The sequence below is a fragment of the Merops nubicus genome, unplaced genomic scaffold (assembly GCF_000691845.1).
Source record: "Merops nubicus isolate BGI_N331 unplaced genomic scaffold, ASM69184v1 scaffold44142, whole genome shotgun sequence".
Lineage (NCBI taxonomy): Eukaryota > Metazoa > Chordata > Aves > Coraciiformes > Meropidae > Merops > Merops nubicus.
Genome location: NW_008595095.1, coordinates 1 through 14,532, shown reverse-complemented (window position 1 = coordinate 14,532; position 14,532 = coordinate 1). Strand labels below are relative to the sequence as shown.

General features: G+C 46.9%; 1 protein-coding gene across 1 annotated transcript in view; it reads left to right on the top strand.

The window, feature by feature from the left end:
• EDC4 (enhancer of mRNA decapping 4) overlaps positions 1 to 14,406 on the top strand; it is a gene marked incomplete at its 5' end in the record, with an annotated part of 17,391 nt that extends 2,985 nt beyond the window's left edge. Inside the window, 15 exons of the mRNA XM_008935953.1 lie at positions 1,406 to 1,595; positions 2,404 to 2,551; positions 3,079 to 3,183; positions 4,077 to 4,186; positions 4,730 to 4,813; positions 5,355 to 5,450; positions 6,660 to 6,762; positions 7,225 to 7,405; positions 9,192 to 9,264; positions 9,652 to 9,743; positions 10,398 to 10,594; positions 11,552 to 11,640; positions 12,443 to 12,596; positions 13,338 to 13,793; positions 14,389 to 14,406. Coding sequence (XP_008934201.1) covers positions 1,406 to 1,595; positions 2,404 to 2,551; positions 3,079 to 3,183; positions 4,077 to 4,186; positions 4,730 to 4,813; positions 5,355 to 5,450; positions 6,660 to 6,762; positions 7,225 to 7,405; positions 9,192 to 9,264; positions 9,652 to 9,743; positions 10,398 to 10,594; positions 11,552 to 11,640; positions 12,443 to 12,596; positions 13,338 to 13,793; positions 14,389 to 14,406 — 2,096 coding nt within the window. The remainder of the gene's footprint in view (positions 1 to 1,405; positions 1,596 to 2,403; positions 2,552 to 3,078; positions 3,184 to 4,076; positions 4,187 to 4,729; positions 4,814 to 5,354; positions 5,451 to 6,659; positions 6,763 to 7,224; positions 7,406 to 9,191; positions 9,265 to 9,651; positions 9,744 to 10,397; positions 10,595 to 11,551; positions 11,641 to 12,442; positions 12,597 to 13,337; positions 13,794 to 14,388) is intronic.
• Between the last annotated feature and the right edge of the window lie 126 nt (positions 14,407 to 14,532).

Sequence of the window (14,532 nt, the reverse complement as noted above, 5' to 3'; positions counted from 1 at the left end):
CGTGTAGGAGCATTTCCACTGAGAAGGAAAGCTTTCCTGGAGTTAGAAATAAAGAGAAGGACACAGCAGAGATGGAGGAAGAGTTGAAGGACTACGTTGGTTTCATTGGACAGTGAGCTGACGTTCAGATTACTCCTCAAATTAAACATTTCTGCAGCAAATGAGCTCCTCTGTAGCTAAGCACAGGAACAGCCAGCCCCATGGTAATTTGAGCAGGTGAACATTTGTGATGGATTTGCTTGCATAAATTTAGAATCAAGTTTAAGGCTAAATTTAGAGGAGCCAAATTTCACAGCAGGAAGGAAGAGAAAAGCAGAACAACGTGGGGAAAGATTATTTCCCAACATACATGAAATAAACACCTGGTCATTTTGGACATCTACAATATGTCTGCTCTCATATAAGCACGCAGTGTTTGGGGCTTTATCCCTTTCTTCTTAATTCTAGCACCCATCAGTTTGTCTGGGCTTTTCTGAAATCTACTATTCTCCTTCTGTATTTTTTTTTTTGTAGTTGAGGTTATTTTAGAGCAGCTTTAGGGTGTCTTGCCCTTTTTAAAAGTATTAAAACTTGGTTGCAGTAGCAGTATGGAAAGCTGATGGGTCTACTAGGGCTTGAGCATCAAGAAGCTGAAGCAAAATGGTCTACATAAGACTGCATCATTATAGGGATGTTTGAAGTGGGGAAACTGGAAGCTTTGCTTGGCATGTGCATGCCCTAAAGCGTACTCTTTTTAGTCATGGAAGCCAAATTGCAGTGTTTTTTGCCAGGTGAATGTTTATGCTTTTCACATTCCCCTTACAGAATGTGTATTTGAGCTACACAAGTGACTCACTTGAGCTCACAGTAACCCCTTTTCTTCAGTTACTGAGAACGAAATTGCAATTAAAATTAATTCACCATCACTGGAGGTCAGCGTTGGAGGTTTGGCAGCTTCAGCATGTGCTTGGGCTGAAGATTTAAGCCTTGCACTTAAAGAAGACCTGTTTTGTGAGGATAATCCTGGGAATTATGAGAAGTCAACTTCTGTTGCCTTCTTCTTAAGTAGAACAACTTGGAGTTTGCGCTGCTCAAGAAACAGGAGATAGGAGGAATTAAGCTTGTCCTAGGCCAAGTCCTTGATGCTGCCCTTCTGATCTCCTGCACCAGAGCTGACAAGTGCAGTGAATATTTGTGCCTGTGCCACGGATTTCAAAAGGGCTTCTTAACACCCTACCTGTTGATAAGGGTTTCCAGCGTGCTGCCAGTGGCAGGTGGCAGCGGGGGGGGGCGGTTGCCTGCCAGGGGCGGCTGCCAGCGGGATGGGTGCTGGGCGGTGATGGGTGGAAGGCTGGAAAGGCAGCCAGCCCTGAGGGGCCATGGGTGGAGAAACAGTGACTGACTTGTGCCCGTGTCCCTCCTGCAGCTGCCAGCAACGGCTCCGCCATGGTGCGGGTGCTGAGCGTCAGCACTGCCGAGCGGACCTTGCTGAAGGGCTTCACAGGCAGCGTGGCAGACCTGGCTTTTGCTCATCTCAACTCCAACCAGTTGGCGTGTCTGGATGAGGCTGGGAACCTTTTCGTCTGGCGCCTGGCCATGGATAAAGAGAAAATCCAGTATCTTGTCAAAATACACCTCCTGTCAGTCTTTGTGTAGTGGTTAGATGTGAATGCCAGCTCAAAATTACAACTTATTTCGGAGCCTTTCTGGAGTAGTAGCTTGCAGGGGGAAGGTCAATAGTTCTGCCCCTTCCAGGGTATGGAGTCAGTCAGTCTGGGCCTATGTTCTGCACAATTGTTACTTGAAGTCCTTGGAATGACACCTCCGTGGTCCTTCTGGTGCAGGCAGAAGTAGTCAGTGAGAAGTGTTGGTCTGTGTTAGCTGGCCTTACACAGGGATGGTGTCACCTTAACTGTGTGACAGAGCTTTTTTATTCTCATTTGTCTGATTCTAGCTCTTTTCCTCGGTCACTTTTCTGGGGAAGAGGATGTAGTGCTGCTCTCCCACTCACTACCTCCCTTCCAAACCTGTCATCCCTTTCTTCAGTGGTCCTGAAATTTATTTTCAATGTTTTGTTCATTGCCCTAAATATTCTCCTTTTAATTGCTCGGAGTGACTGCTCAGTGCTTTTCAGTGCACATCAGCCTATGGGATATGTCATCTTGGGTTGTGGCTTCTTAATTTTAAGCATAGAATCATAGAGTGGTTTGGGTTGGAAGGGACCTTAAAGATCAGTGCTGGTAAAGGAAAGCTGGCTTGTCTGCTTTCTTAGCAGAATCCTTTAACCTGGTTTCTTTTTGGACCACATTGATCCAAAAAATCTTAAGGTTTGATAGTCTCTAACAGAGGACCAAGCCTGAATAGGTTATTGCTGAGCATTAATTACACGGCCAGAATGTTCCCTTCCTTAACCATGGTGACCAGAGAGGAGATCTTGGTTAACATCAAGCGACCTGGCAACACCCCGTTGAACACCTCTCGAAGAATCATCTGGTGCCCTTTCATCCCAGATGATAATGAGGAGAGTGGTGAAGAGGGAAGTCAAACGTTGGCATTGCTGCATGAGGACAGGGTAAGGAAACCACACTTCTGAAACATTGGCCCTTGTTATTGTTAGAGGGAGAGAATCTAATGAAGGAAAGAGATGTTATGGTTAGAGTTGTAAAGGCTCTGTCTAATCCATGTTAGGGATCCTCCAATAGTATGAGATGTGGGATTTCTGTCTTTTGAGGAGAGATCATACTGATCTTTCTTTGGGCCTCAGGAGGATGGCAAGTGATAACTCCTGCTTGCCATCATATATCAAGAACCACTGGAAGCAATGTGGAGGGCCAGAGGCATCACTCGTGTCCAGGCTGAGCTGGTTCCCGGGGGAGGGGCTTTGGTGAGCAGCAGCTACCACTGCCAAGAGCAGTTACCTCTATTTGTGGTGCCAGGAAAGCCATCTAATGGCCAAATCAGGTGGAAGTGGGAAGGTTTATGTCACATACTTGCCATTGGGCTGGTGTGGCAGGATATAAGATGAAAATAGAAGGAATCACCTACTGAATCAGACGAGTAGTTGTAGAAATAAAGCTATGCCACATGTGTGTTTTCCAGGCAGAGGTGTGGGATTTGGACATTATCCGAGCGAACAACAGCTCCTGGCCAGTGGAGGTGCCTAGCATCAAAGAAGGCTTCATCGTAGTGAAAGGCCACAGCACGGTATGAACCTGCTTTGTTCTTTACTGCTATCATGTAGGTGATCACTACAGATCACTTAGCTTGTCTTTTGGGTTGTAGTGTCTCAGGAGCTGCAGGTCATAGGACAGTTGGCTGTAAAAAACCAAAACCCAACAGTTTCTTACTCATCTGCACTGTCGTCACAACCCGCGGGCTCTGTACAGACACTATTAGTGAGCAACCTTTGGGTAAAAAGAGTCAAGTTGAGTCATTTGCTTTGAAAATGGCTCTTGAAAAAACTCACCTGTATTTCCAAGGGCCAGTGGGACAGCCTGCGCTGTACTTCAACTATTTCACTATAACTCCTTGTAAACAGAACACTTCACTGGTTTAATGCTGGATGAGAAGAGGAAAATGAAGCCTGATGCCATTCTTCTGTGATTTCCCCAATGAATCTATCTGTGAATGCATATGTATATGAGTATATAGATCTGGGAATACAGTGGACCAAGGCTGTAGCTGAGCATCCACTGGGTGATATTTTGAATATAAAAAGAAACAACTGGAAAGAGTCCGAGTTCATTTCTCAAACAGGATGATGACAAAGTAATTGGATCACTTAGATGAAAAGATGATGATCGTGAAAAGCCAAAAAAAATCCCCAAACAAGATGAGCTCTGCTCATAACACAACTGGGAACAGTAGCAGCACAATCTATTGTGCTTAAATTTGCAGGCTGGAAAAAGTGATTTATTAATTGTTGCTACAATAAAGAGTCCCATCACTTCTTCTCTGGAGGGTTAAGCTGCATGGTGAAATCACTCTCACCTCCTGTACTGTTAATCAAATGTCTGTTTGAAGAGAGAACTCTTTCTTCCTGCAAAATAAAAAAGCTGTAAAATTACTTTTCTGTATCTTCTTTTCTCTCTGTGTAGTGCCTGAGCGAGGGAGCCCTTTCTCCAGATGGAACTGTGTTGGCCACAGCAAGCCATGATGGTTTTGTCAAATTCTGGCAAATCTATATTGAGGGGCAAGACGAGCCAAGGTAATGGGCGAAATAGAAAATGAAAGATTTGGATTCTTTATGAGAATTTCTGACACAAGCACCTGTGGTAGTTATCCTCAGGACATTATAAAGGGTGAAATTCTCACTTATACTGAGTTGTAGCACCAAATACTACACAAGGTTGGGTGGACTTGGGGGAAGAGCAAAGAGCTGTGTCTGGAAGGAGTTCTGTGCTTTGCACAGGCTGTAGTCAAGCTCTTCTGTGCTGTCTCAGTGTGTGCAGAAAGCTGCTCTGCGTTGTTCCTTTCAGTGCTGACTTCCTTTATGTATTGTACCCTTCTTAAGACTCCAAACCAAATGACAACACGTGATTTTTATTTATTGGTCGTGATCTATGGCTGCACAGGCTGTGATCTCCTTTTTTTTTTTATATAAGCTTGTAAACAGCTATAAGTTGATAACACTTGTGGCCACTGCTTCATGCTGTCTTTGGACAAGGGGTGATGTGTTCAGCGCCCACCTCTTCTCTTCCTTGTTGACAGCTCCCTGCACACTTGGATGTTTCCTCTGTTTCTTTCCTAGATGTCTTCATGAGTGGAAGCCCCATGATGGCAGGCCTCTGTCCTGCCTGCTCTTCTGTGACAACCATAAAAAACAAGACCCAGAGTAAGTCCCCAGTCCTGTGCTTGGAGTATCAAAGTTTAGTAGTGTCTTCTCTCTTTGCCTTTGGAGGGTTTCTTGTGACTGCATTGTGCTGGTAAAAATTTAGCATTGTGACAGGAGCAAGTCCTGTCCACTTTGTAGTCAGCTTTCTTGTGATATAAAAATAAGCCTCTAGAGCACAGCCTAAAGTGACCTTAATCCTTGTGTCAGTTCTATGAAAGCAATGAAAATTCTAAATTGATGAGTCCTTTCAGGTTTGTGGAATGGTCAGTTAGAACTGGCCTGTTATCCTCCAAATTCCTACTGCATTTGACTGAAAAATAACTAAAAAAAAAAAAGTCTTTCTTCAACTGGGTGTGGTCGTAAGGTTCTTGAGAGTTACAGTGGTTTCTAATCTGCCTCAAAAGCTGAGATTTTCTGGCAACTTTAAGACATTATTGGGGACAATCAGCTATGGGCAACTTCTGAGGAGCTTCCGTCTGTAATGTCCTTATGGGAAGGACCAGATGCTCTCTTAAAGAACTTCATTCTGTTGTGCCTGCAGGGTTCCCTTCTGGAGATTTCTCATCACAGGAGCAGATCAGAACAGAGAACTGAAGATGTGGTGCACTGTGTCTTGGACCTGTCTGCAGACTGTGCGGTAGGTGTCAATATGGAGACTCCCCTGAGGGGTTGGATTTACTTTGAGTAGTGTTTCATAACAAAGCTCCAAATTTCCAGCTATGCTCACTTTGCAAAGCTGATCCTTGACCTCCAGTGGGGTCTCCTCTAGCCCAGCTAGAGCCTCCTCCTTTGCCCAGCTTACACAGTCTCTGTAGTGTTACCAAGACCTGTTGTCCCCACTTTGTTCTGTAGAGCACAGACCTAACCAATCTGAGATCTTTTCCTATTATTGCATTTTCTGATTTAAATAAGGAGAGCTGCTATGATGACAGAGCTCCAACAGTTTTACAAGGCTTATTTGCTGATCCATATAGGTCCAGAAGTTCAAATTCTGCTTTAGAGTGTTCCTTCAGTCAGTTTATGTTCCCCGATTTTACGCTTCTGCTGGTGGATTGTGGCCTCTTTGATCACATGCATGCTTAAGGCCACTTCTGAATTCCCCTTTTAAAGTGCGAAGAACAGAGCCTACAACTGAGTGCTGCTTTTTCCACCTCGAGCTACAGAAGGTCCAAAACCTCTACAAGGGTTATTTAGGTTTGGTGGATTTTTGTTTTTAATCTGTAGCGTTGGCTTTTGTCCTCCTATGAATGTGGAACACGTTCAGTAGCAACAGACTTTCATCTTAATGTTCAGGATCCGTAATTAGATCATAGAATCACAGAATGGGTTGGGTTGGAAGGGACCTTCAAGATCATCCAATTGCAATCCCCTGCCATGGGCAGAGATGCCTCCCACCAGACCAGGTTGATCAAAGCCCTGTCCAACCTGGTCTTGAACACTTGCAGTGATGAAACACCTACAGCTTCCCTGGGCAACCTGTGCCGGTGCCTCAACAGTTTCACAGTGAAGAACTTCTTAATTTCTAATCTAAATCTCCCCTCTTCCAGTTAGAACCCATTACCCTATGTCCTATCACTACAGGTCCTTGTAAAAAATTCCTCCCCAGCTTTCTTACAGGTCCCCTTCAGATCCTGCTGTGTGATCTCCTTGCTGGTCTCTTAGCTCAAGTCGGGACTGATTTCTGCAATGATATTTTTGTTGTGGTGGGTGTTTGCACTGTAGGATGGCTGTAAACCCCTTAAGATGTTGGGAGTTTTTCTAGCTAATGCAGTTTCACAGCAGTCATTCTGGTTGTGCTAATCAGCCTTGCTTTCTGCACTCCCCCACCTCTTGTCTGTGGATCTAGGTTTTCTCCTGACATCTTCAGCTCCATGAGTATTCTTCCCAGCCTGAAAGTCTGCCTGGACCTCTCCGCTGAATATCTGATACTGAGCGATGTGCAGAGAAAAGTAGGTGGATCATTTTACTACTGGCTGTGTGGGTGATGATGACAGAAGGAGAAAGGACCTTCTGTGTGACTGGCTCTGCTGCTGAGGTCTGGGATTTGCACGTTAATAGGTAAAAATGCAGAGGTTGACCTCAGCTTTTTCCCCATAAGATGACAAATGATAATTCAGCTGATTAATCTTGAGAAGCCTTAAGGATTACTGCTCACCCTAAAGTAAAGCTCTCGTGTGGAGGAACCTGTTTCTGGCACAGTAGGATTGAGTTCCTGACCCGACAGGAGTGGATAGAACCGTGGTGTGGTTTCCTTGGGTGTTCAGTTTCAAATTCAAATGGCCCAGACTTTATTCCTCCTGTTGTTCCCATCGTTCCAAGTCTGGTTCACGTGCTGGCCTTTTGTAGTCCAACCACATGCACACACGGTCTGCTCTGAAAGCCCAGTGACTTACTGTGTCTGATTCTTCCAGGTCTTGTATGTGATGGAGCTGATGCAGAACCAAGAAGAGGGCAAAGCTTACTTCAGCTCCATCTCGGAGTTCCTCCTCACCCACCCAGTCCTGAGCTTTGGCATCCAGGCGGTGAGCCGCTGTCGGTTACGACACACCGAGGTGCTCCCAGCAGAAGAGGAGAATGACAGCCTGGGTGTCGGTAGGTGGTTCTCCTGCTGTGAGACCAGGGTTTCTTTCTTGGCTGGTTCTGGCTTTCTCGTGAAAACCTGGTCTGTTCCCCCAAGGAACAAGCGATGGGACAAGGGGAAACAGCCTCAAGTTGCACCAGGGGTGTTTTGGGTTGGACATTAGGAACAATTTCTTCCCCAAAAGGATTGCCAAAACCTGTCCCAGGCTGCCCAGGGCAGTGGTGGAGTCCCCATCCCTGGAGGGGTTTCCAAGCTGTGGAGATGTGGTGCGGAGGGACATGTGGTGACCTGGCAGTGCTGGGTTAGTGGATGGACTCAATCTTAAAGGTCTTCTCCAACCTCAATGTTTTTATGGTTCTGCGATTCTTCTCTTCATCTGTATGAAATACATCCTGTGCAGCTGCAGTACTTTCAGGGAAACATGGTAGACTTGGTTACAAGGGACCTCTGGAGTTCTCTGGTCCATCCTGCTGCTTGAAGCAGGACTATTGCTAGTGGCAGATCAGTTCACTTATGGCCTCACCTAGTTGCATGTTGAAGGGTCCCAAACATGACTTTTCTGTCTCTGCCCTCTTTCTCTGTCCCAGATCTGCACCCCTTCCTAAGGAACATGTTCCTAATATAAACCCAAACCTCCCGACCTTGACTGAAGCTGTTGCCCCTTACCACACAGAAACTCCACTGAGGTGTTATAAATATTCCTGTGATTAAAAACACTATTCCAGGGCTGTGTGAGCTGTAGTGAGTGCAAGTGACTTTGCTTCAGGTACAAGATGAGCTGCGTGGTGTCTGACCCATGATGGTTTTGCCATCACATGGTGTCAGTGCCCCCAGTGCCCTTCCTTGGGCAGCCTGGGGCTGGGTCGTCCCAGCAGCACAGTTTGATGCAGACTCACAGGAGCACAAGGGTTCCTGGAAGAGCAGGCAGAATGTGTTTCTGAGGCTGCTTGTCTGAGTAAACTTGGTGTAGTTAAACATCAGAGGTGTGAGCATGTGGTCTGAGAAATCAGTTGGTCGATTCTGAGTCGTACTGCCTGAGCTGTGACAGATGTGAGGACAGTGTGCAGGCTGAGCCAAAGGGAGAAGTGGGGTTCTTCTCCATTGTGTCTGGAAGTTGTGTTGCCAAGCCACGGAGCTTCTTGTAACAGAAATGAATAAGTAACTCTCTAATTTTAGAGGAGTGTCTTCTGAGAACCACGTGAGATAAGTTCTTCTGGCTGTTACTACAGCGACTATGACAGCGAGTCCTGTGAGAACTGTCCCACACAAGCATTCCTTCATCATTGTCTCTTCAACTGTTGGCTTGTTCTTGATCTCCTACTTTCCTGTTAGTAAAGTTTGGAAAGATGCTTTGAATAATATCAGCGTATGTCCTGTGAGAAAGAATCTTTATGAGAAAGGGTGTGCTTATTATTGTATGTAACAACAGTTAATTCACGTTGCTGTTGGTATTTGTGGCGTATTGCTCTGAAATGCAGAAACAAAAATGACTGATACATGTAGCAAGTCAGGAAGCAGACTGGGACTGAAACTTCAGGTCCATGGTTGTCACTCAGATAATTGGGACAATTTCATAGGAATGCCTAATACTTTTTTTTTTTCATGGTTTATCTCCTTAGCTTTCTTAGCAACGAGACTGGTACAGCCGTTGGGTGAATGTTGGCAGCTCTGCAAAAGAGTGGAAGAGTGGAAAAGTGAAGCTGAATTATGTGGCAGATGAACCAGCACGTTTTTTTTTTTTAATACTTTATCTGCAGTTTCTATCCATCTTCACATTTTGCTCTTGTCTCATTTCAGAAGGTGCTCAGGGAGCTGGGGCTGTTGAATCCGCAGCGGGTGTGCTGATAAAACTCTTCTGTGTGCACACCAAGTGAGTACGTAGGGCAGCTACCATGGGCAGCTGTCTGTGCTTGTAGATATTTAACTTAAATTTCTTTTGCTCATGAAAAAAAAAATTACTTAGACCCAGAGAAACTTATAGCTGTGGTGTGTTCAGTGTGGTCTTACCAGGAAGCAGCCCTGCATGGTGCTGGGGTAAGCTAGTATTTTTGTTGCCATGAGTACACAATGACTTAAGAGTTGTGCTCATGTCTAAGTGCTGGGAAGCTCCTCCCGAATACCCTGGGTGACAGAGCTGCATGAGGATCAGCTTCTGCTGCTTCTGTCCACTAAAGCATGTTCCGTGAAGAGGAATCTTTGAAGCCTTAGACTTCCTGCTGGTTCATAAACTAATCAGAGCTGGTTGTTTTTTTTTCAGGGCCCTGCAGGATGTGCAGATTAGATTCCAGCCTCTCCATAGCCCTGACATGAGTGCATCTGTGCCTGCCCATGGCTCTCATGAAGACTTTGGTGAGGATTTGTGTTCAATCCATCTTCAGTGTTGCTGAGCCTTTAAAGGTTGTTGAGGGGGCAGCAGAAGGGCAGCTTCTGGTGCTGCTTTGTAATAGAGTGGTGTCATTGCACAAAGGGTTTTGAACATTGCCTGGCTGTGAAGTAAGCCAGCTGATTAGAGCCCAGAGGGATCTATCTAACATGGGGACACGTTAGGCCGGGACCACTACTGCTTTGTGCATGCTTGAGCTCACCTTTCTAGGTGATTTGGCACTTCTGCCAGAAACGTGCTGTTTGTCTCTAGTGAGGTGGAAGAGGTGAGAGTGGCAGCAGAGTTTCGGCAGCAGAGGGACTGGGCTGTGTGTAGCATGCTCTTTCAGCTCATTCTGCACTCTAGGATGTGGCTGCTAAACTGCCCTGGTGTTCAGGAGAGAAAGGAACCTTGGATCTCTTACTGTCAAAGCCTGATAAAATCACTCTTTAGCATACAAAAGTTAAGCACAACAGGATTTGGTTTGCCCTGGGCTTTGACTAGGATGGGCAGGACTTTTGCTTGTCCTTTTTGGAATCCAGTGTGGCTGGCTATAGTATAAGTTCCTACTTTGAGGACTTAAAGCATTAGCTTTGGGGGGCAGTTTCTCTAAAGTGATTTGTATTTCTCTCCCTTGGAAGCCTTTCCAGACCACATGGCTGATCTAAACACAGAAGGGCTGGGCTCTGAAAAGGGGTCAGTGCATGGCTCTCAACCAGACCTGCGGCGTATCGCTGATCTGCCGGTACCAGCAGACTTCCTGTCTCTCTCCAACGATGCCAAACCTAAACTGATGACTCCAGATGCATTCATGACACCCAGTACATCTCTTCAACAGGTAACCAGAGAGCAGCACTGTTATTGGACGAGGGGCAGTGGTTTTAAACTACAGCAGAGGAGATTTAGATTAGGCCCTAGGAAGAAGGTCTTTACTATGAGGGTGGTGAAACACTGTCCCAGGTTGCCCAGAGAGGTGGTCAATGCCCCATCCCTGGAGACATTCCAGGTCAGGCTTGATGGGGTTCTGAGCAACCTGCTCTAGTTGGGGATGTCCCTGATCACTGCAGGGCAGTTGGACTAGATGTCCTTGAGAGGTCCCTTCCAACCCAAACCATACTGTGAATCTGTGGTTGGTGGTTTGAGGGGTGGGTTTGTATTTTAATACTTTGGGGAACATTTTCTAGACTGTAAGGACTCTGATAGGCTGTGCTCCCTGAGTGCAGAGCACAGAGGAAACTCTGTGCGTGTAACCAAACCGAGTAAAGACGTGTTGGCACATCTAAAATCCTTGGCTCAAGTTTGTGTTGTGGGCACTGTGTTTAGCTGCAAAACTGCTGAGGTGGCTGTGTCACGTAGAAATACAGGCTTGCTAAATAACTGTATTTAAGATGGGGAGTCTCCCAGCTCTTACTGGTTTACCTGTGTTTGGGGTTGTGATATGACTATAATGGAAGATGATTTGCACATCCTGTCTGATGGGATCCTGTGGGAGTTAATGTCTGAAACAATCAGGTAGGTAGGTGGGACTGTAATGTCTTGTGCATGAGATCTGCAAATAGTCAGTCTAGTAGCTTGGTGGTTTTTTTCCCCAGCCCCCACCAGTCTGTGTTTCTGTGATGTATTTGGGCTTGACTTCAACCAGCACCTGAGCACCCTAGCAGTACAATTCACCCTATTTTTTTCTCTTCCCTCTTCACCAAAGACTTTGTAGGAATCCTGGAGACAACGTTCTCAGGTTAAATTCTGCTGTTGGACTCTCCTGTGCCATCCTGACTGATCCTGTGTTTTCTTACAGATCACTGTTTCTCCAGGCAGCAGTGTCAGTTCCCTGACTGCAGTCACAGCGATGAGCAGCACTTCTGTCACAGATACTTCTATGCCCAGGTAAGTAGCTCATGTATCAGTATATCCACAGCTGAACCGATACAGTCCTTCAGGGTGGTGCAGAGCTGTAGGATTTTGTAGGAGAGGAAGTTGTAACCAGTTAGAAACTGGCCTGAGTCCCTGTGTGGGCAACTGTTTGCATCTCTGCTGCAGCTTGGAGCATGCCTGTTGCCATCCAAGGGGCCAGCAGCAGTGTTTGGTTTGTGCCTCGTAGGGATTCTCTCACTGCTTCTCCGTTGTGTTTCTTTACATGTGCTCCCAAAGGGCTGTCGTTGTTGACAGGTAAGAGAATGCTGCAGCCACCAAGGACAGGGAGATCACTGGGGCTGTTAGGAAAATCTTACTCATGTTGTGGTGGGCTGGGCTGCATAACAGGTGAAAGCTTCATTTCTCTGGGCTGGGAAAAGGACACAGACCTATCCTGGAGTGTCCTGTTTCTCCCTAAACTCTGTACAGTGTGAGTTGAAGACATAACAGATCCATCTTCTCACTGACACCTTGAATTCTAAAAGATTGTGATGCTCTTCTGTTATTTTGTTTCCATTTGGTCTTTCTTTGGGCTCCTAGTCCCAGTCCTGGGGACCAGGAGGTGCAGGTGCTTGTTGACAGGGAATGGAAGGAGCAGGGACTTGGAGAACACCGGTGAAGTTTGGGTTGAGCTCTTCCACTGACCTGTGTATTCCATCTCTTCACCTCACCAGTGAACAAAGTGATCCTCATCAAACACCATCACCAACGTTTGATACAGATCTGTATCATTCCATTGGCCATCTTGATTCATTTGTGTCTCTGTCTTCTGCAGGCCATCAGAAGACTTGACTGTGAGCCCAAAGATGCAGCTGGACACCAGCCTCACACTGAGTAGCAGCAGCAGCAGCCTCCAGGCTAGTCCTAGGAGCCATTCCGTTCTTATCCCCGGCCTCCCTGACAAGCTAACACCAAAGGCACCTGTTCCAGTAAGGTTCCAGATGCTGCTTCCTTCTCAGTGGCCAGGAGACTCTCTATGGGCCCACACAAGCTGAAATCAGACTGACTTTGATATTATCAGGGCCAACATCTGCCCTTTTGGAAGACAGAGCTGCTGGCCCAGATCTGCACCTGGGTTTACCTGTGTTAATGGGACTTGACCTCGTGTTGAACAGCGTGTCTCTGAAAACTAGAGACAGCTCTAGCTTGTGCTGTCACCACCACAGTGGTTGGACATGGTTGGCCTTTGTGCTAGGAGATGCTGCTACCTGGAAAGGTTTCTTCCTCCTTGTTGGTCTGACGGGTCTGAAACAGTCATTTTCTATTCCTAAAGTTTTCTTCATGGGTGTGATGTAAAATGGATTATGAGCAAAGCTTGAAACTGAAATAAGCTTTCAGTGCAGGAGATGAACTTTTTCATGTTAAAACGTAACTTTTCTCCTCAAAGATAAAGGAACCTGGGGCAGAGCAGGGAGGTAGAACTGGCATGACCTTTTCTTTTGAAAACGTGTTCAAACTAACGTTGGCTTGAGTGTGGCGCTAGCCCGGCTTGAGAGTGCCTTCCAGTCTTGGGGCCCTTCTCCATCTGCTGAGCAGTGGGAGCACAGGGATCACATGAGGAGAGGATAGAGCTGGCTCTTTCCAGAGGTGGTTGGTGTAAGGTGTGTGGGGTTCTTGGGTTGTCTCCACACGTACCCTGAAGGCTCTCGTTTGATTTTTTTTGTGTTCAGGTCGCAGCAGGAAACCCCTCTCTAGCACTGGAACTGCAGGAGGTGGAGCCCTTGGTGGTACCCCAGGCTTCTCCCACCCGTGAGCGCTCGCCAGACGTCATTTCCTCTGCTTCCACAGCCATGTCCCAGGATATCCCAGAGATTGCTTCTGAGACCTTGCAGCGCAGCTTTGGGGCGGCCCCGGGCGGGCTCCCCGCGGAGGTGCTGGAGCCCTCTCACCACGCCGACACGATGGCCTCCGCCGCCTCCGCCTTGCACCTGCTGTCGCCGAGGAACCGGCACGGCTCCGAGCACAGCCACCACTCTTTGGACATGCCTCCAGTGGAGGTGGACAGACTGAACGCTCCGTCCTTACTGGAGACGGCCTTAACTCAGGAAAACGCGTCTTCTGACAGCGTCGTGAGTCAGCCCTGGCCAGCGGCCCCTGACATCACCAGGGAGACCAGGAACAGCATGGCGGACAGGTAGTCACTTGCCTTGGGCTTGCTTGGGGCAGTTTCTTTGCACTTGCCAATTCGCTGCCTTCATGAAAAGCTCTTCTGTTGTGTTTAAACCAGAGCAGTTCTCCAGCCCTCCTTTCCTGAAAGGATGTGGTGATTCAGCCTTCCTGTGTGCTTGGTCTGTGTGCTGTGTCTTGAGCTTCCTAGCCCAGCTCTAACATTTGTGCTCTCTAATTACCCCTTGCAGCATAAAGAATCTCTGTGAAGAAGGTGAAGAGTCTATTTTATAGGCCTTCGTGTTCACCTGGGAATCGAGATTTGAGATAGGACTTGGGAATTAATACCAGTACAAGCTAAATTCTGCCCCGGGTGTTACATACCTGCCTGCTTTTGTTGAAAGGAATCAATCAGCACCTAACTGACAGGTTTGATTGCAGGTTGATGGTGTATCTCTCTTCTAGGATTGGTTCTGTGCAGCTATCATTATAAATGAAGTATATGAAAAGTCAGAAAATGAATGGCAAGGTCTCTGTGGAGCAGGCATGCAGGATGGGGCCGCATCACAAATGCCTGCTTACCAGGAGCAAACTGTGAACCTGGTGCAGTGCCAGGATTCCTCACAGAATTAGTGTCCCCAGGATTGCTCACAGAATTAGTGTCCCAGTCTTGCACCTCACTGTTCCGGTCCCACTACATCTGACACCTCCAGAGCCTGTGTAGGCTGGGGCTGCAAACATAGAATCATAGAATCCTTT